General features: G+C 34.8%; 1 protein-coding gene and 1 pseudogene across 1 annotated transcript in view; one reads left to right on the top strand and one right to left on the bottom strand.

The window, feature by feature from the left end:
- Positions 1-22397, bottom strand: part of GPATCH2 (G-patch domain containing 2) — a 168294-nt gene that overhangs the window by 53224 nt on the left and 92673 nt on the right. Inside the window, exon 6 of the mRNA XM_041774135.1 lies at positions 11578-11645. Coding sequence (XP_041630069.1) covers positions 11578-11645 — 68 coding nt within the window. The remainder of the gene's footprint in view (positions 1-11577; positions 11646-22397) is intronic.
- LOC121501759 lies at positions 6435-7403 on the top strand (annotated as a pseudogene).

Genomic DNA, 22397 nt, shown 5'->3' with positions numbered 1-22397 from the left:
AAGCAAATTAAATACACCCAAGGAGGGTGTTGTGGGGACCACTGATTTATAGCAAGTCAGTCAGAAATACAAGTAACCACGTGGACTTGCAATTGGTGTTGTGAGTTGGAAGCAGCTGTTGGAACCTCCAGTTTGTATCTAGTGGGTCAGAAGCACAAGTAACGCCTGGGCTTCCCAGGGCATCTGGACATGTGGAGGGCTAGGGGGCAGGACAGTCTTGCAGGACTCAACTCTTAACTTGTGCAATCTGATGCTATGTCTGGGTACTAGTGTCAAAACTGAGTGGAAGCAGGACAGCCAGCTGGTGTCCTCTCTTGTCATGAGGAAAAGCCAGTGTCAGAAATAAAGTGTTCTGTACGAGTGTTAAAGACACACAGGAGAGGAAAAAGGAGGAGGGACAAATCTGAGTTTTCCCATTACATTTGGCTTCTTCTTCATCTATACAATATAATTAATCCTACCTCTCTTCTCTTACAGTATTGGGAAGCTTAAACAAAAGTAAGAACCTGGCAAAGAATAGGTGTTTGAAATAAGTAATTTTCTTCTCCTATAGTACACGGTGGAATAGAGTAACATGTGAACTTTTATTCTGTGAATTTTTGTAAAAACTACCTATTTATTCCTAAATGTCAGTGGATACACCAGTGTTCATGCATAATATTTACAGGGTCCCCCAACAGTTTTAACATTTATCATACACAATAGGTGCTGAGTACATGGTTGTTGTTGTTGTTGTTGTTGTTTTTAATTAACTTTTGGTTGAGTTAATTTGGGTTTGTGACTTTCCAAAAGTCAAATGTCTCTAAAAAGGGATGTTATAACTGTTTCAGAGAGGCAGCAAAAACACTGAAGAGAGTGGTGCATATGAAATTACTCTGAAAAATACATGTTGTCCAAATAAAGCATTATCATCAGGACCATCATCATCCTAAAATGTTTTATACCTAGTTTAATAATTTTTCTGTATTTTGTATAAGTAACTTGTAAAAATGTCTTAACATAAAGAAGAACTATTCTTATCCTCATTCCATAGCTAAAAATTAAGACACATTAAGCTAAAATGACTTCCCAAGGGAATCACAGTAAATCAGAGGAGGAATTGATCTAGTATATTTTATTTATCTCAATCGGAAGTTAAAGCCACTTTTACTATAAAGCAATAGATGCTAAATTTCAAAGTATGAAAGTATTCCCAATGAACGAACCTTTAATCTAGGCAAATCTTGCTTTCAGCAAACTCGATATTTATACAAAAGATAAAATAAAGTGTAAATATTTGCTTTAAAAAGGAATTCATCATAGGATTATAGGTAGTTACTCACTTGCATTTAAAATTAGTTTTGATTTACATATAATGGTTCAGGTAAATGTCCTATACTTTAAAATGAAATAAAAGTAAATATAAATATCATTTTAAAAAGTCAGTTAATATATCATATTGACTCAATTTAGAGAGTTCATCTCATAAGGGATTAGGAGAAAGGAAAAAATCCTGGAACCATTTAGGGTTAGTACAGAAAGGGAGGTAGAGTGAATAGAAAATAACTGCAAAGATGAAGCCTTCCATATTTTTAAAGAATACGTAGTTATATGTTAATTTTATTTTCTGCATTTTAATATTTAATTTTCAGAAAGTCAACAGAGTAATTAAATGTGAATTTCAAAACTTAACATTGTTATTTCTTCTCAGAAATTAGATACAGATTTCTCTGCTTTAGTTGAATTGAGGTTCTTGTCACTTTTTGTGTACCTTCTATAATCATTTTAATGAATATTTCACTTACCTGGGCTAAATATTTTCTATTAAAAGAGACCTAGCATATATTAACAACTGGACTATATATGCAACATATATATGATCATATACAATCATACAAAAGATAAATATATGACCGGTACAATGTTAAGTATTATTTTATTAAAACAATCATGGTTTCAAAACTGAAATTCCTAAACATTATTGTGTTGGAACCTGTAAAATACTTTTCCCCTCTCTCATTAGAATCTGCTCTGAGGCCTGAAATTCTCTGTGGTAAAATTAAGTACTGTGGTATCAGACTGTTTTTGAGGTGACCTTCTAATTCTAAAGCAAAACACATACTGACTTAGAAGAATCAGTTTAACTGAATGAAAGTAGTACTTGTTGCTTACTCCCAATTAGGAGTTGCTTAATGTTGTAATTTAATGACCATTTCTAGCCATTCTTTCAAGTTTGTCAATACAGTTTTGAGGTAAACTGCAGTTGAGATTACACAAAAGCATGGTTAGTCTGTGATCTCCCTGTGTTTTTATGCAAGTGTCAGGAAGGGGATGTGTCTTTCTATCACAAGCCAGTAGTGGAACTGGATAACCTTGACCCCAGAGCCTAGGATTTGATGCATAAGGTATTGTGCTGTGTATTGTAAGAAACTTAAAGAACAAGACAAAGTCTCCAACCTTGGCAAACTCATGATCCATATTAAGGTGAATGAAGCGTGTATATAGTACCAATATTCTAGAGAACAATGTGATAAATAATATAATCAAGTAGAAATAAAAACCCAAAGGGAGAATACAGAACATACAGGGAATGGCTGGTGGCACTTCTGTGGAAAACACTAAGGATTCCTTAAAGGCTGTTGTGGCAGACACTGTACTGCCCTCTCGATGGCCCTGGAACTGCCTATAGTTTCACACTTCTGGTAATGTCAGTAAACCAAACTGCAATTTGTAGAACATTATACCATTTATTTGTAGAATATTCCATTACTTCTTCCTGAAAGCAGTCTATACAGCACTGGTCTTCAATTATTTTTGCAGAAATGATAATTATCTGATGCAGTTATGAATATATTCTTCTCACATATTTTAGGGAGAAATCTAAAACTTTTCACCATAATAATTTAAATATTTACAAAATATTAGTTTTCTATAAGTTGTATGTATTACTATTTTAGAATAAAATCATTATACCACTCTCTTAAATATACACATTGGAATCCAAATTATCATCACTGACTTGATATCTACCATCAATGCATTTAAAAACAAACCAAAACAAACACAATGAAGAAAGCATTTCTTTAACAGCTGAATATTTACCTGGCTTATTTTTCTCTTTGAACTCTTTGAATTTCCAATATTACTGTTTCATAGAAGTTTAACCTAATGTAATATTTTTTTATGTTTGAAAGCCTTTTATTAGTAACCTTGCCATATTCCTCTGCACAACATGTGTCTTATCTATCTATCTGTTTAATTTTCTTAAGCTTCTATGATCAAAAGACTAGAATTAATAAAGTATTCTGATGAATTTACTGGTCAGTCAACATTGATAACTACTGTTACTTGATAACAGTTTTTAAGGTCTGAAAAATTATCATTAGTATTTAATTAATGAAACTAGCATAAACATATTTTGATAGTTCTAAACATAAAATAATAACATTTTATTAGGAATGGCACCATAAACAACCTTTCCCTAAAACTAATTGTTGTAGCCATTGATGCATATTACCCTTTAGCACCAATTCTATTCATACTTTTTAGATTTTATTTTTTTCAGTGCTTGGAAACCTTGTTCACATAAATTGGTGTGTGGAAACAAAAAGAAATTTGGTTAGAGTAGTCATTAGATTATCAAACTCCTTCAGAGATTTATGCCAAAAATCACACAATGATTTTTAGATTATGGAGTATTTTTACCAATCTACCAGCTGCTGAAAACAAAGAACTAGAAACTACATAATTTGCAAAGGGCTTTGTGATTTGGTCATAAGATTCAATCTGTTAACATCAATATCAACATAATATCTGGAATGTCCCTCTATTTGGAACCTAAAATGATTTTATATTGTGAAGCAATGTGCCAAAATAAGAGCAGGACTAGGGGCAGTGGGGAGGGGGAGCGGGGAGGAGAGATTGTCCTTTTTTTTTTTTTACCAAAGTGGAAGAAAGGCAATTGTGAAAAATATGAATCGGCAAAATAACCAGGGCTATTGATTTTGGAAAACATATATGCAACAGAATCTGGAAACTGACTCCCTTAAAACTCTTGGTGACCAGGGTTCCCTTGGAAACTATTTGCATATCCTGAGGCTATGAATGCCTTGTTTTTTCTATTATGAGACACTGAATGTGGCAGTAAGAGTCGGTTTTACCTATCTGACTTTATAACAGGAAGCAGGTTGAATGAAAGTATGTATTAATTACCTGGGCAAGAAATTTGGGAAAGTATGTATCTAAAACCATGTCTAGACTTACCTTGAATACCGACTATATACCTTCTTCTGTTAAAGGAAATTTTTCATGTTTTCCAAATTTTCCATGTTAGGAAAATTTCAGATATTGGGTTTCCTCCCCAGGAAAACGGAAGAGCCAAACTGAAGCAAAATGTGTTTTTAAACTGTGTGTTTTTAAACTGACTAGAGAAAGAGGCTAGTCCCTAGAAGAGAACTAACAGGTAACCCAACTGGGGCTACATGTGTGTGTTATGTGTGTGTAGTGCAAAGCATGCACTTGTTTATTTGTGTAAAACAAAATACCCATAATGCTGTTCCTATGGTATCTTCCAAAAAGAAACTTGTAGAATGAGGCCACCAAGGCACCTTCTTCCTTTACTCTACCTAGGTAAGGAGGCAGGCCTAGGGAAAAGGATGAAAACACAGATTGGCTAAAAGAGGCACTTTCGGTCTATAGATTACAATTCAAGTTTAACTTTTTCCACTGCAGGTGGGAAAATCAGGTTTGGAACCCTTATATAGAAGCAGGTAGTGGCATGGAAGCTAGACTGAACAGGGATATGATTACCATGACCAGGGCTCTGGTCTAGGTCTTCCTCAGAGTGCCTCTCTGTAGGATTTCTCTGTCGCAGTGAACTCTGACTAGAGGTTTCTTAAAGACCTGTACCTACCCTCTGGAGGTCATTTTTTTCACATGGTCTCAAGGAGAAGTCTTTAAGCTAAAAGCTAAGTCAGGATGTAGGAGAAACATCAAGGCCTGTAGCATTTCCAGGCAAGGAATTGCAACGGTAAACACAACAGAAACCTACTACATTTTTGAAGGAACCCTAATGCCTAAGTAAAGAACCTGGCCACTTGTGACATTAGTCTGTGACTTTAAACTCCTGCTGATGTTCACTAATCAGAAAGGGGCTGCTAGGGAGGAAGATGGTGACAGAGGAGGCTACTGAACTTCCTCTTTCCACGGACACACCAACTGCACAACTACACATGGAACAATTTTCTCTGAGAGAAATCCAGAAACTAGTTGAGTGACTCCTACATGTCAGGCAGATGAGAAAAAACCCACACTGAGGTGGGTACGAAGGCTGAGACATGCTCTTACCCTAAATCCCATCCCTGGCACTAAGCCATACACTCAGGAGGAAACTCCAAATTCCCAACCTCTCCCTGAGGAGCAAAGGGTTTAGAACGCACATCTAGTGTCCCAACTTTTAAGACTCCCACCATGGAATAGGGCCCCAAAACATCTAGCTCTGAGGGCCAATGGGATCTGTATCCATGAGACCCATAGGACAATCGAGAGCAAAGAAGCGGTTCTTAATGGGCACACCAGCATCTATCAGAGCAAAAGCAGTTCTAAGAGGAAAGTTTACAGTGATAAAAGCCTATATTGGGGGAAAAAAGACCCCAAATAAACAACCTTACACCCCCAAGGAACTCTAAATAAGAAAAGAAACTAAGCCCAAAGCTGGCAAAAAGAAGGAAATACCAAAGATTAGAGTGGAAATGAATGAAACAGAGAGAAAAGACAATATAACTGATAAATGAAACTAAAGCTAGATTTTGTAAAGATAGAATAGACAAAGCTTTAGGTAGATAAAAAAAAAAAAAGAGAAACCTCAAATAAAATTAGAAATGAGAAGTCATTACAACTGATAATACAGAAATACTAAGGATCATAAGAAATGACTGTGAAAAATTACAGGTCATTATATTAGATGATAGAGAGATGGATAAATTCCTAGAAATACAGTTTACCAATTTCTAATAATAAGTAGAAAATCTGAACAGACCAATTTCTGTTAAGGAGATCGAAGCAGTAATCAAAAATCTCCCAACAAAGAAAAGTCCAGAACCATATGACCTTACTGGTGAATTCTACCAAACATTTTTTTAAAACATTTTATTTATTTATTCATGAGAGACAGAGAGGGAGAGAGGCAGAGACACAGGCAGAGGGGGAAGCAGGCTCCATGTAGGGAGCCTGATGCGGCACTTGATCCCGGGACTCCAGGATCATGCCCTGAGCTGAAGGCAGCGCTAAATCACTGAGCCACCCAGGGATCTCTGAATTCTACCAAACATTTAAAGAAGAATTCATAGGCAGTCATTGTAGTACACCGAGCTCCACAAAGACAGCTCGGGGTGATTGAGAGAGAGCCAGACAGGCAGTGGGTGACTCTGTGCCTCACTGAAGAAGAATAAGTAAACATGGGGGAAGAAGACCGCATGAAGCTAAGGGGCAAGATTTCATCATATCCATTCCTGCTGCAAACTTTCCAGGAGAAGCACAAGAAGAAGCATCCAGATGCTTCAGTTAACTTCTCAGAGTTCTAAGAAGTGCTCAGAGAGGAAAAGAAAAAAAAATTGGGGCACCCTGGTGACTCAGTTAAGTGTCCTACTCTTGGTTTCAGCTCAGGTCATGATCTCAATGTCAAGAGATTGAGCCCCAAATCAGGCTCTGCACTCAGTGTAGAGTCTGCTTGAGATTCTTCCCCCCCGCATACCTCCTCCTACTTGTACATGCACTCTCTTTCTCTCTCTCTCTCTACAATAAATAAAATCTTTAAAAAAAAGAGAAAGAAGAAAGAAAAGAAAAAAAACTGAAGACATGGTAAAGGTGGATAAGGCCCATGAGGAAAGAAAAATGAAAACTGGTATCTCTCCTACAGGGGAAACCAAGAGAAATTCAAGGATCACAAATGCCCCCAAGAGGAGTCTTCTGGCTTTTTTCTTATTTTGCTCTGAGTATCACACCCAAATCAGCATCCCAGCCTATCCATTGGTGATGTTGTGAAGAAATGGGGAAAGATGTGCAATCACTCTGCCGCAGATGACAAGCAGCTTTATGAAGAAAGCTGCTAAGCTGAAGAAAGGTATAAAAAGGAGACTGCTGCATACCAAGCTACAGGAGAGCCTGATGAACTAAAAAAGGGAGTCATCAAGGCTGAAAAATAAAGAAGAAAAAGATGAAGAGGAGGAAGATGAAGAGGATGAAGAGGAAGATGATAATGATGAATAAGTTGGTTCTAGCACAGGTTTTTTTCTTTTTTTCTTGTTTATAAAGCATTTAAACCCCATATACACAACTCATTTCTTTTAAAGATAAAAAATGTAAGCCTGTGTAAGTAAGTCATGGTTTTAAGTTGTACAGTGTCTTTTTGTTGTTGTTGTTGTATAGTTAACACACTAACAAATGTGTCTTTAGATAGCCTTGTCCTGGTGGTATTTTCAGTAGCCACTAACCTTGCCTAGTACAGTATGGGGGTTGTAAATTGGCACGGAAATTTAGAGCAGGTTCTTTTTTTTTTTTTTTTTTCATTTTATTTATTTATTCATGAGAGACACAGAGGCATAGGCAGAGGGAGAGGCATAGGAAGCCTGGTGCAGAACTCAGTCCCAGGACCCTGGGATCAGGACCTGAGCCAAAGGCAGATGTTCAACCTCTGAGCTACCCAGGTTTCCCTAGAGCAGGTTCTCATGGTGCACTCCATGAATTAGTTATATGGTACTGTCAGGAACCATAGGTACATAGTTATACGGTACTTAGGAACTGTTAGGTACAACAGGAATGGTACTGTTCACAACTTCTCTTGTCTCTGAAGCAGCTAATAGAAAATAATTGTTCTTTTAACTCAATACAATTCTGTAGTTGCAAAAAGAAAAAAAAAACCTGCACCTTGTTTTGTTGACATTCTAATGCCTCTAAGCAGATACAATTTTTTAAGTTGAAAATAAAAAAGGATTAATACAATATGCTTCTCAAATCTTCCAAAAAACAAAAAAGGAGGGAATACTTCCACACAGTAGCATTGTGAGATCAGCATTATATTATATAAAAGCCAAGTAAAGACTCTACAAAAAAAATTATAGGCCAATATCCCTGATGAATATAGATGCAAAAATCTTCAACAAAAAATATCAGCAAACCAAAATCATTAAAAGGATCATACATAATGATTAAGTGGAATTTATTCCAGGGGTGCAAGGATGGTTTTTAACATCTACAAATCAATAAGTGTGATATATTATATTAACAAAAAGGATAAATACCATATGATTATCTCAATGGATGCAGAAAAAAGCATCTGACAAAATTCAATATCCTTTCATAAAATCTCTCAACAAATTGGTTATAGAAGGAATGTACCTTAGCATAGCAAAGGCAATATATATGACAAATCAGAAAGGAAAAAGTAAAATCATATCTGTTTGATATATAAATAGAAAACCCTAAAAACTCTACCAAAAAAATGTTAGAACTAATAAACAAAATCAGCAAAGTTGCAGAATACAAAATCAAGATTCATACATCATTTTTTTCTACAACAAACTACTAAAAGAAAAATTATAAGAATAATTTCATATGTAATAGCATCAAAAAGAACAAAATATTTAGAAATAAATTTAATGAAGGTGGTAAAATAAGACGTCTACACTGAAAACTATAAAATATTAAAGAAGGAAATGGAAGAAGACACAAATAAATGGAAATATTTTATATGTTCATGGACTGGAAAAATTAATATTGCTACCATGCCCATACTACCCAAATTGATCCACAGACTCAACGCAATCACAAAAATTCCAATAGCAGTTTTCACATAAACAGAATAATGCTAAAATTTGTATGAGCCACAAAAGACCCCAAATAACCAAAGTAGTCTTGATAGGGAATAAATCTGGAGGCATTACACTTTTGGGTTTCAAAGAACATTACAAAGCCATAGTCATCGAAACAGTATGTAACTGGCTAAAAACAGACACAAAAATCAATGGAACAGAACAGAGAGCCCAGAAATAAACCCATGCATATATAGTCAATTATTTTGACAAAGGTGTCAAGCATATACACTGGGGAAGGACAGTTTGTTCAATAAGTGGTTTGGGAAAACTAAACAGCCAACTTGCAAAAGAATTAAACTGGAGCCCTATCATATACAATACACAAATATCAACCTAAAATGGATTAGAGTTGAACACAAGATTTGAAACCTAAGACTCCTAGAAGAAAACATAGGAAGTAAGCTCCTTGACATTGATCCTGGCAATGATGTTTTTTTGGATTTGACACCAAAGCACAGGCAACAAAAGCAAAAATAAACAGGTGGGACTACATTTAACTAAAATGTTTCTGCACAGCAAAAGAAACCATTGACAAGATAAAAAAGCAGCACCCAGGGGGCAGCCCAGGTGGCTCAGCGGTTTAGCGTGGCCTTCAGCCAAGGGCCTGATCCTGGGGACCCAGGATCCAGTCCTATGTCGGGCTCCCTGCATGGAGCCTGCTTCTCCCTCTGCTTGTGTCTCTGCGCCTCTCTCTCTCTCTCTCTCTCTCTCTCTCTCTTTGTCTCTTATGCATAAATAAATAAAATCTTAAAAAAAAAAAAGCAACCTATGGAATGTAAGAAAATATTTGCAAACCACATATCTGATAAGAGGCTAATATCCAGAAGATACAGGATACTTGTACAACTCAATAGCAAAGATCTAATAATCCAGTCAAAAGATGAGCAAAGGACCTGAATAGATATTATTCCAAATATTTGCAAGAACAAAATCCCAAGCCAATGAGGACAGTGAAGTAGAGATCATATTCAGGGAAAAGAGGCAGACCAGAGAGCTGGACCATTATCTATAAGGGAGAGAGAATGATAAGGTGGAAACGTAACGGGAGCCAGATTGTGGAGAGTGTTTAATAATATGCTAACGAGGTTTCTCCACTGTTAAGAGGCAGCACTGGGGCTTATACATAGGGAAATAAAAGAATTGGAACTGAACATAAGTAGTAGAAGTAAGTAGTATGTACTCAAATAGTGAGAAAACAGAGACAGAAAGATTCACTAGGATCCTATAGTAATGTAACAGATAACAGAGCTTATTTCAAATAATAGAGCAGGAAGTAGAAAAGATGAGGAAGAGACTGGACTGAACCAGCGGCATGTAGGGTGTAAGGTAGTAAAGTGACTCTATTTTATTGCCTAGTGTGGATAGAATGGTAATCAAACACATTGGGGTAACCTAGGAAACTCTAAAAATAGTGACATCTGAGTTCCCACCCTAGAACATCTTATTTAATTGACTAACAACCACTGGGGAGATGTATGGAAGGGATGTCAGGAGAATACAATGGTGGTCATACTTGCTAATTTGAGAAGTAATATTCAGTTGACATTATCCAATTTGTTCCATTTTAAATTCACAGTTTCATGTTTTCATTCACTCAATAACTACTCGCTGTCGAGGGGGCACTCTTAGCATAGGAGGACTACAGATCTGTCTGCCCTCAGAGTGTTTACAATCATTATCAAATGAGATTTTTGGTTTAAAAACGTCTCTACGTCTACTTGCTAGAATTCTTGATTCGTGTCAAAACAAAACATTAAGAAGAAAATATACAAGTCTTTTGGTTGTCAGTCTGAGTAATAAAAGCTTCACTCTTTTTTGCTTTTTGTCTGAGAAACAATAGAGAAAAAGTCTTATAGGATAATAAAAAGGAATGAAATAGACTATTAAAAGGGAATATTATGACATTATAATCTATAAAATAAATACTGTGGAAAATAATCTATGAATAATATTTTATATTATATAAATTCTGTTAATAATCTATATAAAATAAGCTATAGATGAAAAATAATTTGTTTTACATTGGTTAAGGAATGGATTTACAATCCAGGATCTAATGGATCCTAATAGGATTGCTCGCTAGAGGAAAATTCATTCAATCATTAATTCATGTCTTTCCACATTTTTACAGCCTTTTTTCAAGTTCAACCAATTTCACAGGAGACATGGTATTGACTCAAAATATATAACTTTTCAAATTCTTCCAATAAAGACAAATAGAATTAGCACCTAGAATTCACCCAATAATTCACCAAAATTAAGCTCAGTCGCTTAATTTTGGAATTACTCCTAGTAAATTAGACTCTCCTTTACATTGATAAATGAAAATACATCCTGGTCCCTTCACAGCTCACGCTGGGCAGAAGCAGAGAGAAGAGAAGTATTGAGTTAAATAGTCACTTCTTCTGCATTTTAGTGCTTTAGAAAGAGTGAGGAGGAAGGAAGAGAGGAAGGATGAGGAGGAGGAGAGCCTGATGCTACTTAATATAATGAAAATGTAGAAATTCAAATTCTGTCACAAACAAAAGAATGACCGTATTAAAAAATCTTTATTGACATTCGTGCCACAGGTTGAAATGGGTCCTGCACAACAGTCAATGGGATAAGGTATTTACTTTTTCTCAAGAGAAGTACAAAATGAAACTACTTTACTAGCAATTGCTGTCAATTTTCCACAAGAAGGATGTAGGCCATCCCAACAAGATTATACAAATCAGTGCATACTCACTCATGGTGATGAGAATCTGGGGAAAAGTGAACCATCCTCTTGTTACTGACAGGGCCAGGGGTGCTCACCTGAAATGAGAGTTGAAACAAAAATGTCACAGATGAGTTTCTAAAAACAAAAACAAAAATGATTGTAAACACATTTCCATTCAAGGGCTTCCCATCTAAAATAGAGAATAAAATATTAATTCTCAAAAGCTAAACAGCATTGCATGTAAGAACGGCCTCTTGTTTAGCTTTAGTGTGGTTCCTCTGCTAGAATTTTAAGATTATTTTAAAAGTACCTTCATAATAATAGTAATAATAAAAAAAGTTTCTTAAGAACTAGATCACCGACTCTTGTCGGCTCAATTGTGCATATATTTAATCATATGTGAAAAAAAGAGGCTCAATTAGTGTTGAGCAAGCAATATTTCCAAAAACCAATTAACCAAAGTTAATTCCTACATACAAACATGTTTTATAATGTGCACTTCTTAAATGCATACAAAAACTCAAGTCAAGGAAGTAGTCACGAGTCCTTTTCATAGTTTCCCCATGAAGTCAGGAATAATCTGTGTATTTATATAGAACAACATGTAAGAACTAAAAGAAGAATATTTTATTCCTCTGTTTCTAAATAAAATTAAAATCAATAAGGAACTAAAGCCTCAACATGTTTTTCATAATGTGGGCTACTCTCATTAAAAAAGCACTCAAAACTTTGATTTTATGGAGAGTTCTCAAAAGGGAACATAAGCAGCACCACGCAAGAATGAATCTACAATCCCAGTCAACAAGGTATATCTTACAACAAAGGGTCATAAGTTACATAATAATAATAATAATAATAATAATAAAACCCCTCCACAATTATAAAGTGCCACTTAAAGTATACAATCAATAAAAAGGCACGAGGAGGCAGAAAAATGCCTATGTAAAAACACCTAACATCTGCAAAAAATTATTTATTCTTTTATCACTTGGGTAACAAAGATGCCAGCACACACTCTGAAATTCCAAGAAATGCAAATATTGCAAATGTGCACAGATGATGACATTAATAACCCTATGGTTTGGGCACCACAGGTAAACATGTGGCCCAACTCCAGGACTACATCCTGCATTCATCTCAAAATGAGGTTTTCATGCTATTCCGGTGGGTATCCCAGGAATACAGTAATCCATTTTCTACACTGTGGCTATGAGAAAAGCCGACTGTGCCTATGTCATGCTTTGTTAGAGGTTCATGATCACATTATCTCATGGTGGACCTGACACTTTTATTCAGTTTACAGTATGTTCTATGTACAGGCAACTTATTTCCTTTGCCAGGGCTGCTGACAACCTTTTCCACACTATATTAATCTTGTTTACTGACTTTATCTTGGTACAAATATCAGAAAACTGAACTTTTTATCTCAGAGAAAGAATAAACAACGTGTTGACAGAAGCAGAAGCTATTTTCAGGGCTAAAATTGCTTGTTTACCTGAAGCTATACTTATGGAAAAATGTTTAAGTCTTGCTCTGGCTTGAAATACATAATCTGAAATTTAATAAATGAAGAAATTTCACATACACCCATGTGATAAATTGCCTGATGAAAACAATGCAACTGAATACAATAAAACAGAATTTCTAACTAATTTATCCCACAATACAAATGTAAGCTTTCAATCTAGTCAGAAATAATCATACTACGTATTTCTCAGAAATCATATATGTATAAACTGTAAGCTCAATTCAATTGCTGCAGATAACTCACAAAAGATTTACAGTATGAAAGGTAGAAATTTAAACAACTTTACAAATTTACATAGTATGTGGCCCTTTTTTTAAAAAAAAAAAGAGGGGTGAATGCCCTTTACTGTTATTTCAAGTCAAATTTTGTTTTACTTTCGAAGGTATGCCAACAGTCATTATTTAGAATTTTTGTAAATGAAATTATGCAACACTGAGGTCCATGCATGATGATCTTCTCAGGGTTCATGTCACTGGTCTCTGCCTCAGGAGTAAAATGTTTTTACTCTGGGAACCTTTTGCAACTTTGTGACTAGAAAAACCCCATACTGAAAATCTGAGAATAAAATCTTAATACAGAATTCAGCCCATGGAAAGCACTATTATATTGAAGTTACAGTGTGTTTTAAACGTGGAAGCATGGATTATTAGGCAATGATTCAAGTATTATAAAATATCAAGAAACACTGTTATAAAAATTTATAATTTAGGGTTAGATAATAATCTTCATAAAAATAAATGAAACGATTTTAAACATCACATCAAAGTTATAATTTCTAGTTAACAAGTAGGGTGATTATTTTATTTTCTGAAAAATAGTGGCTTCCAGTTATACCAGAAATGTTTTAGAAAGAAAGATCACATTTAAAAACATCTCTTAAAAAAAAACAAAAAAACAAACAAAACAAAAAACATCTCTTTAAAATATCCAATAAAATATTCACACAGTAAAGTTTGTTAGAAAAAGCAGATTTTATTCCACAAGATTAGATAGGGAACAGGTATTCTGTTGTTAAGACTCTGGAGACATTTATGTAATTAGCCAATATTTGCTGATGACAGTCTTAGACATCACACTATATGCCCAGAATTCTTATAATTCATTTTTAAATGTCACTACATCAATAGAGACTACAGTCCTAACTACAGTAGGTATAGTTCTTCTCATTACCTATGTTTGTTACTCAAGTTAGTAAATTAAAAAAGAGATAACCCAACCTAGAAAAGGAACGGATGGTCTCTACAGAACAAAGCATTTGCTAACTTCTGGCCTTTGTGGATTGTGAAACAAAATATAAAGTTAAAAGGTCTTAGTTTTTGCTATTGTTATTTACAATCAAGTGACCAACCTCAGAAAACAGGAATGTGATAGTGAACACTGAGTAAGAGCTGTACAAGTAAGTACCACTGTGGAAATTCAGTAGGCCATTAAGAATATATGGGACAGGGCAGCCCTGGTGGTGCAGCAGTTTAGCGCTGCCTGCAGCCCGGGGGGTGATCCTGGAGACCCTGGATCGAGTCCCATGTCAGGCTCTCTGCATGGAGTCTGCTTCTCCCTCTGCCTGTGTCTCTGCCTCTCTCCCTCTCTCTCTGTGTCTCTATGAATAAATAAATAAAATCTTGGGATCCCTGGGTGGCGCAGCGGTTCAGCGCGTGCCTTTGGCCCAGGGCGCGATCCTGGAGACCCGGGATCGAATCCCACATCGGGCTCCCGGTGCATGGAGCCTGCTTCTCCCTCTGCCTGTGTCTCTGCCTCTCTCTCTCTCTCTGTGTGTGACTATCATAAATAAATAATAAAAAAAAAAAAAATTTAAAAAAAAATAATAAATAAATAAAATCTTAAAAAAGAAATTGAAAGGGCCCAATAAATTTAGCCCACAATTAAAAAAAAAAAAAGAATATATGGGACATTTAGCTAAACGACATCAATGACAACATATCTATTCTCTCCATTTCATTAAATACATTAAAACAATTTCTTATCCTATCACTGATTTATTGATACCAATTTCATAACTTTCCTCAAAAGATAAACAGAACACACAACCCATCCCATTCTTCTACAATTACATAACTGAAAAAATTACTTCCCAAATCAGGTAAGCATATGTGAGACACAACGGTCTTACAGGATTAATGCAAAGCTGGTTCAGTATGGAGGATATCCTACTCATATTTTCAAGGATTAAGAGTCCTTTTGTAAATGAATGAAGTGCTATGTCCCCACATAAGCACACGGAGCCATTCCTCCTTCTTCTCTCCCTCTAATATAGTCATTCTCCTTCAACTTTGCTCTTATTTACAATTACATTTTATTTGCTTTCCAAATGCTATTCTGCTTCAGTGCCCACACTGACAAATACTTAGGGTGGCAGGCTGCCATTCGAAAGAAGGCCTTTCAATTTTGTGAGGACTGGTCAATCAAATCCACCCGGCCTCCAGGCTACAGGGAGACATTGCATGAGCCTCCTCGCCAGTGTGTCAACACCCGGAAGTTTTCTGCTTCTCTAAGGACCAGTATTAATTTGACTCAACTTCTCTGAAATAAAAAACAAGCCCTTAAAGTTTAGCAGGCTCTGCATGCAGGCCCCCAGGTACATTCAACAAATGTGTCAGTCAAATATATGTGACAGATATTAAGGAAAACAACTCAATGAAACCAGGCTTAAAAATAGGACTTGAAACCCTGGGGGTAGGAAGTAAGGGAAGGGGAGCAAAGACATGGGAGGGAATTTATTATAGTTGCTCGTCTACACATTTATCTTCATTAAAAAACAACCATAAGAAAATAATACCCTAAAAGTTTTGCAGTAACTGATCCTAATTAATAGCTGTTAAAATGCATGTATAAAATGTTCATCTTTTAACCCCATACAGAAAAATAAACAAAAAGATTCTCCAAAAGTATTTCAAATGAGTTTTATATCGGTGTTCTAAAAAGTTCTCTTACAAGATAGGTGGAGAATGAATAAAATATTTCATTGTGTCATCTATTCTGATATATATTACAGAGTGGTCACAATTCACAAAAGGCACAATCTATTTGGGGAAAGAAAACATTCAAGAAGATAACACTAGAATTACTTTTAAAACAATGTACAAAAAAATAAAAATTACTTTAGAATTACTTTTAAAGCAATACAAAAATGACAATTCAGGTAGCATAAATGGATATCATTTATAAGATTAAAGGGAAACAAAGTAGTTATCTGATTTAAGAGGAATAAGGGGAAAAAAAATCACCTGTGAGAAGGGAGTTGTATGCAATTATCTCTCCCTGCTCCAATCCATCTTACCAACTTGCCAAATTCAACTTTCTAAATCGCTGCTTTTCACATGTCAGTTTTCTCATTTCCAGAGCCATCCATAGCTCTATGCTGAAAGTAAAATTAAAACTAATGAGAAATGCATTGAAAGCCCTCTCTAATCTGATCCTTACTTTCCAGTGTGATCCTTCTCAGGTTGTAACTGACTATTTTCTATGTTTGAAACCCAAAACTGCTCTACTTGATACAGTTCAACAAATATTTACCTACTATGTATGTAAAATTAGGCTTATGTTTACTATATTAGTGGTACATAGTTCCCATTCTGTTGGCTTAACTTCGATATACTGTCCCACTGAGTCATCTTTTTGATGTCATGATAAAGTCCTTAGTTTAAGGAGCCTTTCATTCCAAGGTGTTTTGTTTTGTTTGTTAGTTTTTTAAGAATAGAGAAAAAAATCAGCAAATGATTCATGTGCTAATTCATCTTTTACCTTCATTTGTTTAGATTTATATTAAAGTAAAATGTGTATTTATACAGCAGACCACCCCAATCCTCTTTACTGGCTACAAGAAACTAAAAAATATAGGTACATGAAGAATGCCTGATGTGTGCTTGGGAATGTGTTGGATAGGAGGGAGAGGTCACTATACATCTTTTACCTATCAGGATTTTTAGCTTCAGACAATGCCCTCTCAGAAGGAAGACTCAGGAGGGAAGATGATCCATTTCTGAGGACAATGGAGTTACCTGAGTTGTACTAAATGACTAAATCAAGTAATTTATACACTTTTACTTGATTCTCCAAATAAGAAAATGCCTTTAGAATCTTACCAAATGTAATAACATTACAGAAAGATGTACCGCTTTTCATTTTAAAATTTACCAACATTCACAAACAATCTTACTCTTAATCAACAGATCTCACACTGGAAGATTATTAAGGGGGAAAACCTCTTATTAGGATCAATGTGTCATCTACTATTCATAGCCTTCATGTTAGCTGGATGATATTGTAGTGGATATAACCCCATGCATGAATCTGATGATTTTACCTGGTTCTCAAGGTATCATTCCATTATATTTTTAGTGATTTTTAATCCTTCTTGGAAGGCTGTAAACATGAATAAATGATCAAAGAAAGTGTGATAATGGCCACTGTGACACATCAAGAGTTAATATAGTTGGTAGAAATATTATTACTATTATTTATGCTAATGACTCTCCTAAACTTTATAACTCTTGCCTGCTTGTAAGATGTCTTCACAGGCAAGGTGGATAGAGTGAGTAAGCATCATTATTCTCAAATTTCAGATGAGACACACACACCGGATCACAAAGACTAAAGAGAGCTAGCTCTGAACCTAAATTGTCCTATTCACAACCTACTACTTCTTTCCCTACAGGACTACACAAAGGAGACAATACACCAGAATAAGTGTTTTCTCTATTTGAGGATTTGCTGCAGGAGATGCTTGCCTGAATCTAGAATCTACTCTTGGAAAACCGTCAGCCTGGATGATACTCTGGTCCTCACACGTAACTTCAGGGTAACCTATGGGGCTATTTTAGATAATAGGCAAGGAAAGCACAGTGGTCCAAATAGAGCTCTTAGCTCTCTTAAATTGATTAACAGGAATAAGAAATAGCCCTACTATACCAGGCATCACAACCAAGAGAGTAAAAAATTTAAAAACTATACCAGAGCCGGATGACAATATGTGAAAGAACTTGGAAAATTAGAGAACACAGACTATTTTTTTTCCTTCAAAAGCAGGTATCAATGTAAATGTGAGATTACACCTTCAAACCAAGAAGGTTTTACAAAGAATCAAAAAATCAGGGGAAATAAAGCACAGAGGAGCACAAGGCTTGCCTTTCAATTGCGGATTAGCCTTCCTAGCAGGAATCCGTACATGTCAAAGGGAAGATGCCAACCTTTCAGCTGCCAGGATCACATGAAGTAGTGAATGAAGACAGACTTTGGATAATCTGCAAGTAAGCTCGACAAATGTTCAAGGAACAGCAGCAAATACAGTTCTTTAAAAGAATTGTCAAAATGCGAATTATACTAAACTGATGAAGGACTAGAAATATGTATGCATACATATATGTATATATATGACAACAATGGCAACTGTTAGGTTTTTAATTTAAAACTAAGCAATGTAATTATTTCAAACCTTACTTTAAAGTTTTTCTTTCCCTAGTTAAAATTAAGTCAGCATTAATAATTAAGAATTTAGAATGATTGGCCTATTAGAATAATAATACTTCTAATTATTAAGTGCATAAATTCTCATTTCTGGTATACACTAATAATGAATGATCTAAATGCTTTAATAGAAAAGATTAATCACTACATAATTAAAAAACAAATACAGCAACAACTTTTTTTTCATACTGCTCCATGGTAATATTTTTTTTTTTTTTTTGAGTAAGAAACTAAGAATTAACCAGCTTGGAATGACGGCCAATAGTGATTAAAGGAGTTTCACTTTGCCGTCCAGTTTAGTAGCAAGCTGTGAGTGGCCTCTGCTGGCTGACCAAAGGCTTCCTAAATCATTCATTTATGATGTTTGCAATGTTATGGGCTTCAGAAAAATAAGGATATGCCCACATATATTTATACAAAATCCACTGTGAATTAAGACCAGCTTTTTATAAAAGTAAAGGCCAAATAATAAACAAAATGTACATAAGATGGTCTAAAAAAACTTTATAATTTCATTCCAGTTCAACACACTTAGATTATACTCAGTATCTTTATACATCTTCTAAAATTTTATAATATATGACTTGATAGTATGTGGATTATTTTATTCAATTCATGTTGAGCAATCATATCTACATTTAATAACAATTATTTTCTTGAGTTTCATTACACACACCTGCATACACAAGCAAACTTTTTCTCAAAATTTAGTGTATGTTTAGGTTTGGTTACTGACTTTGCAGGGAAATACAAAGAAAGACTGAATAAAAAATCCTTTAGAGAATTAGATTTTTTTTTTAAAGCATTAACACATTTTATATAATAGTTAATGAAGATACTGTCCTGGAAATGTAGTAAGTGAAGCAATTTTCAAGATTTCTGTATTATTGCACCTATGTTTGGGTACAAGTAATTTTAGATTCAAAACTTAAAATTCCAATCAAGAAGTTGAACCTTAGTAGTATCAAGTAATGTTAATTCAGTGATCATAATAGAAAAGAAAAAAAACTGTTTCCAATTTTGCTCAGTAGCTTTCTAGTAATAAAAATCCATTACGACAGAATTTATGATTTTTTATTTATCTATTTAAATTTACAATTATATATGATTCACTTCATACTCTCTACCCTATCTATCCACTTAAAATATACCCCATTAAAAATTATTATCAAATATGCCTAATGATGTCAAAAGGTGACAACATTTATTTTTAAAAAGTTATTGTTCTCACATGTGACAATATTTCAGTGTATTTCAACCCTCATTTCAGAATTCAGTCCCATTATCTTGCCTGCTCAAAATTGTTCACAGGGTTAGCTAGCTGACATATAAGATAACCCTCCATCTCACTAGACACCGCTGGGATATGACACACTGACCCACAGTAAGCCCTTATTATTAGCCTGAAATATATAGCACGTAATGTAGCGCCTGCCAGGGAATTTGTTTATAAAAATCCTTTTATCTGTCTGGACATTCAAAATGCTCTTAAAAGTAATGTTCAACTGTTTAAAGGAATTTCAGACAATAAATAAAAATTCTAATGGGTGCTTTGAAGTCTCCCCTCTTGTCTCCTACTATTCTGCAGAAGTTAAAAAAAAAAAAAAGGCATCACATATACAGAAAATAGAAGCTAGACAGTGTTTCTTCTTTGGAGCTTAGCTTATACAGAGTCTATTATATGAAGGATAGAACTAAAACAAAAAGAAGACTCAATAGTTCTCATTCCTAGTGAGAATTACAACATATTGAAAAGCTTGGTTCATATGAAATTAATTTTTTTTGTAGTTAGAGGAAGTCAGGGGGTAACACAGCAGTAAAGATAATTATGATATTCAGCAAACACAACTGGCAACGTAAAAAATTATTAAGATGGCTTTTTGGATGGAAATTCTATCATGTACATTAAAAAATTACTTTAAAATATAAGCAGACTAAGAAAACATTTAGGTGCTTAGTTATAAATTACTTAAACTAGACTTTAAACACTTGGTCAACATTTCAGTAGTTAAAATTATCCTGTTTCTGTATTATTTGATAATTTATCACAATATTGATAGCTGTGCATATACCTTTTTGAATTGTGTATTTTTCTTTTTCTAAATGTTTTTATAAACTCATCAATTTCTTTCCACTGTAAGTTGACAGTGATGCTGTATGCAATCTTAATTTACATAGAGAAAAAAATACAGCTGGTTTTGATGTTTAAAAGATTGTTTCTAAGAATCTCAAGGATATACTGATGCTAATTTATGATAAAAATGCTAATAGTCTCCACATTTTAAAACTGATTATCTTAATATGGTTTATATTTGGCAAATAAAACTTAAGATACTATATTCAACAAGGTGTTCTCCTAAAGCAAACATGCAGGCAAACACTCAATAACCTGTAACGTATTTCAAGACCTGATGATCATACTATAAACTGCACTAAAATCTTCCTATAACTTAAAAAAAAAAAACAAACTTGACTTGAGAGAGAAAGAGACAGCAAGTATAATCATATGCAAACTAGCCCCTAGGTATAAATTATGCAAACTATTCCCTGAGGTATAAGTGAGTGAATAAGTTAATTAAAAAGAAATCAAATATTAGCTAATCAATAACTATATAATCTTAGTATAATACATAATATTATTCTTCTTGATTTGCAACACAAATCTCAAATAGTAACTTTAACTTTTAATATCCTTTGGCCAACATATATTTCAAGTAAAAAAAAATTACACAGTAAAATTCTCCATATTTTGGGGATGCTTATCAGTAAAATTTGCTTGAAATCAAAAGAAGTTAATATCTAACTTGACTCTGGTTGGCGTAATAAAATCAATCAGCCAGTCAGTGGTGGCTATGTGAAGTGAGTTCTGGCCAATAAGAAAGAAATACATGCAATCACTGGTGGAGGAGCTTCTAAGGAAAGTTCTTTCAGTAGGATTTACTTAGTTGGCATGAGCCTTGTGCCCTTCTTTGTACATTTGGTTGCCTGGGATGTAGACAACAGCATCCATCTTTTTTGAGTAGGAGTGAAAGATAAACAAGAATCAAAGGTTTCCATTGGCCATCCTTTATCTAGGTAATGAAGCCATCAAATACCTTCTCATAACATGAGGGAAAAAAAAAACCAAAACAAAATCCCTTCTTGTGCAAGCCTCCATTGTTTGGGCATCTAGTTACATGCACCAAGTTCAATCCCAAATGAACAATAATATTAACGATGATGCCTTTAGAGCCATTAAATTCTACTTTTTTTTCTTAAAAAACTAAAAATATGCCATTAAGTGGGTCAGGAATCCACTGAAAGGGAAGACATACTGAACATCTAATTTATATGCCCAGCATAGTGCTAGGTGCTACAGAAGATTCTAAAGAACTGTATAATATAAACCCTGCTAGGAGTACTGAGGTGGCTCAGGCTGTTGAGCGTCTGTCTTCAGATCATGATATCAGGGTCTTGGGATCGAGCCCCACATTGGGCTCCCCAATGAGGGAGTTTGCTTCTCCCTCTCCCTCTGCCCCTCACTACACTCTGCTCTCTCTCTCTCAAATAAATGAAATCTTAAAAAAGACAGACTCTGCTAGCTAACATGTTGCAAACATAAAAAATATGAAACCAATGCAGATTATACAGCTGCTAAAATGTGTGCACCGAGTTCATAACTGCAACAGCAGTTCACAAAAGAGAGATCATTAAGGCCCAACTCAGAAAATAGGATTTGGGGAGGAGACGGGGCTTATTAAGTGCTAGAGACTGGTAGGGTTTAAGCTGAAGGATGGAGGGTAATTATACCCTAAACACAGATATAAGGTATTGATCATAAGAGTATATAGATTGGAAA

The sequence above is a fragment of the Vulpes lagopus genome, chromosome 11, assembly GCF_018345385.1.
Source record: "Vulpes lagopus strain Blue_001 chromosome 11, ASM1834538v1, whole genome shotgun sequence".
NCBI lineage: Eukaryota > Metazoa > Chordata > Mammalia > Carnivora > Canidae > Vulpes > Vulpes lagopus.
Note: the sequence above shows the minus strand (reverse complement) of the source record. Positions and strands in the feature narration are given on the sequence as shown.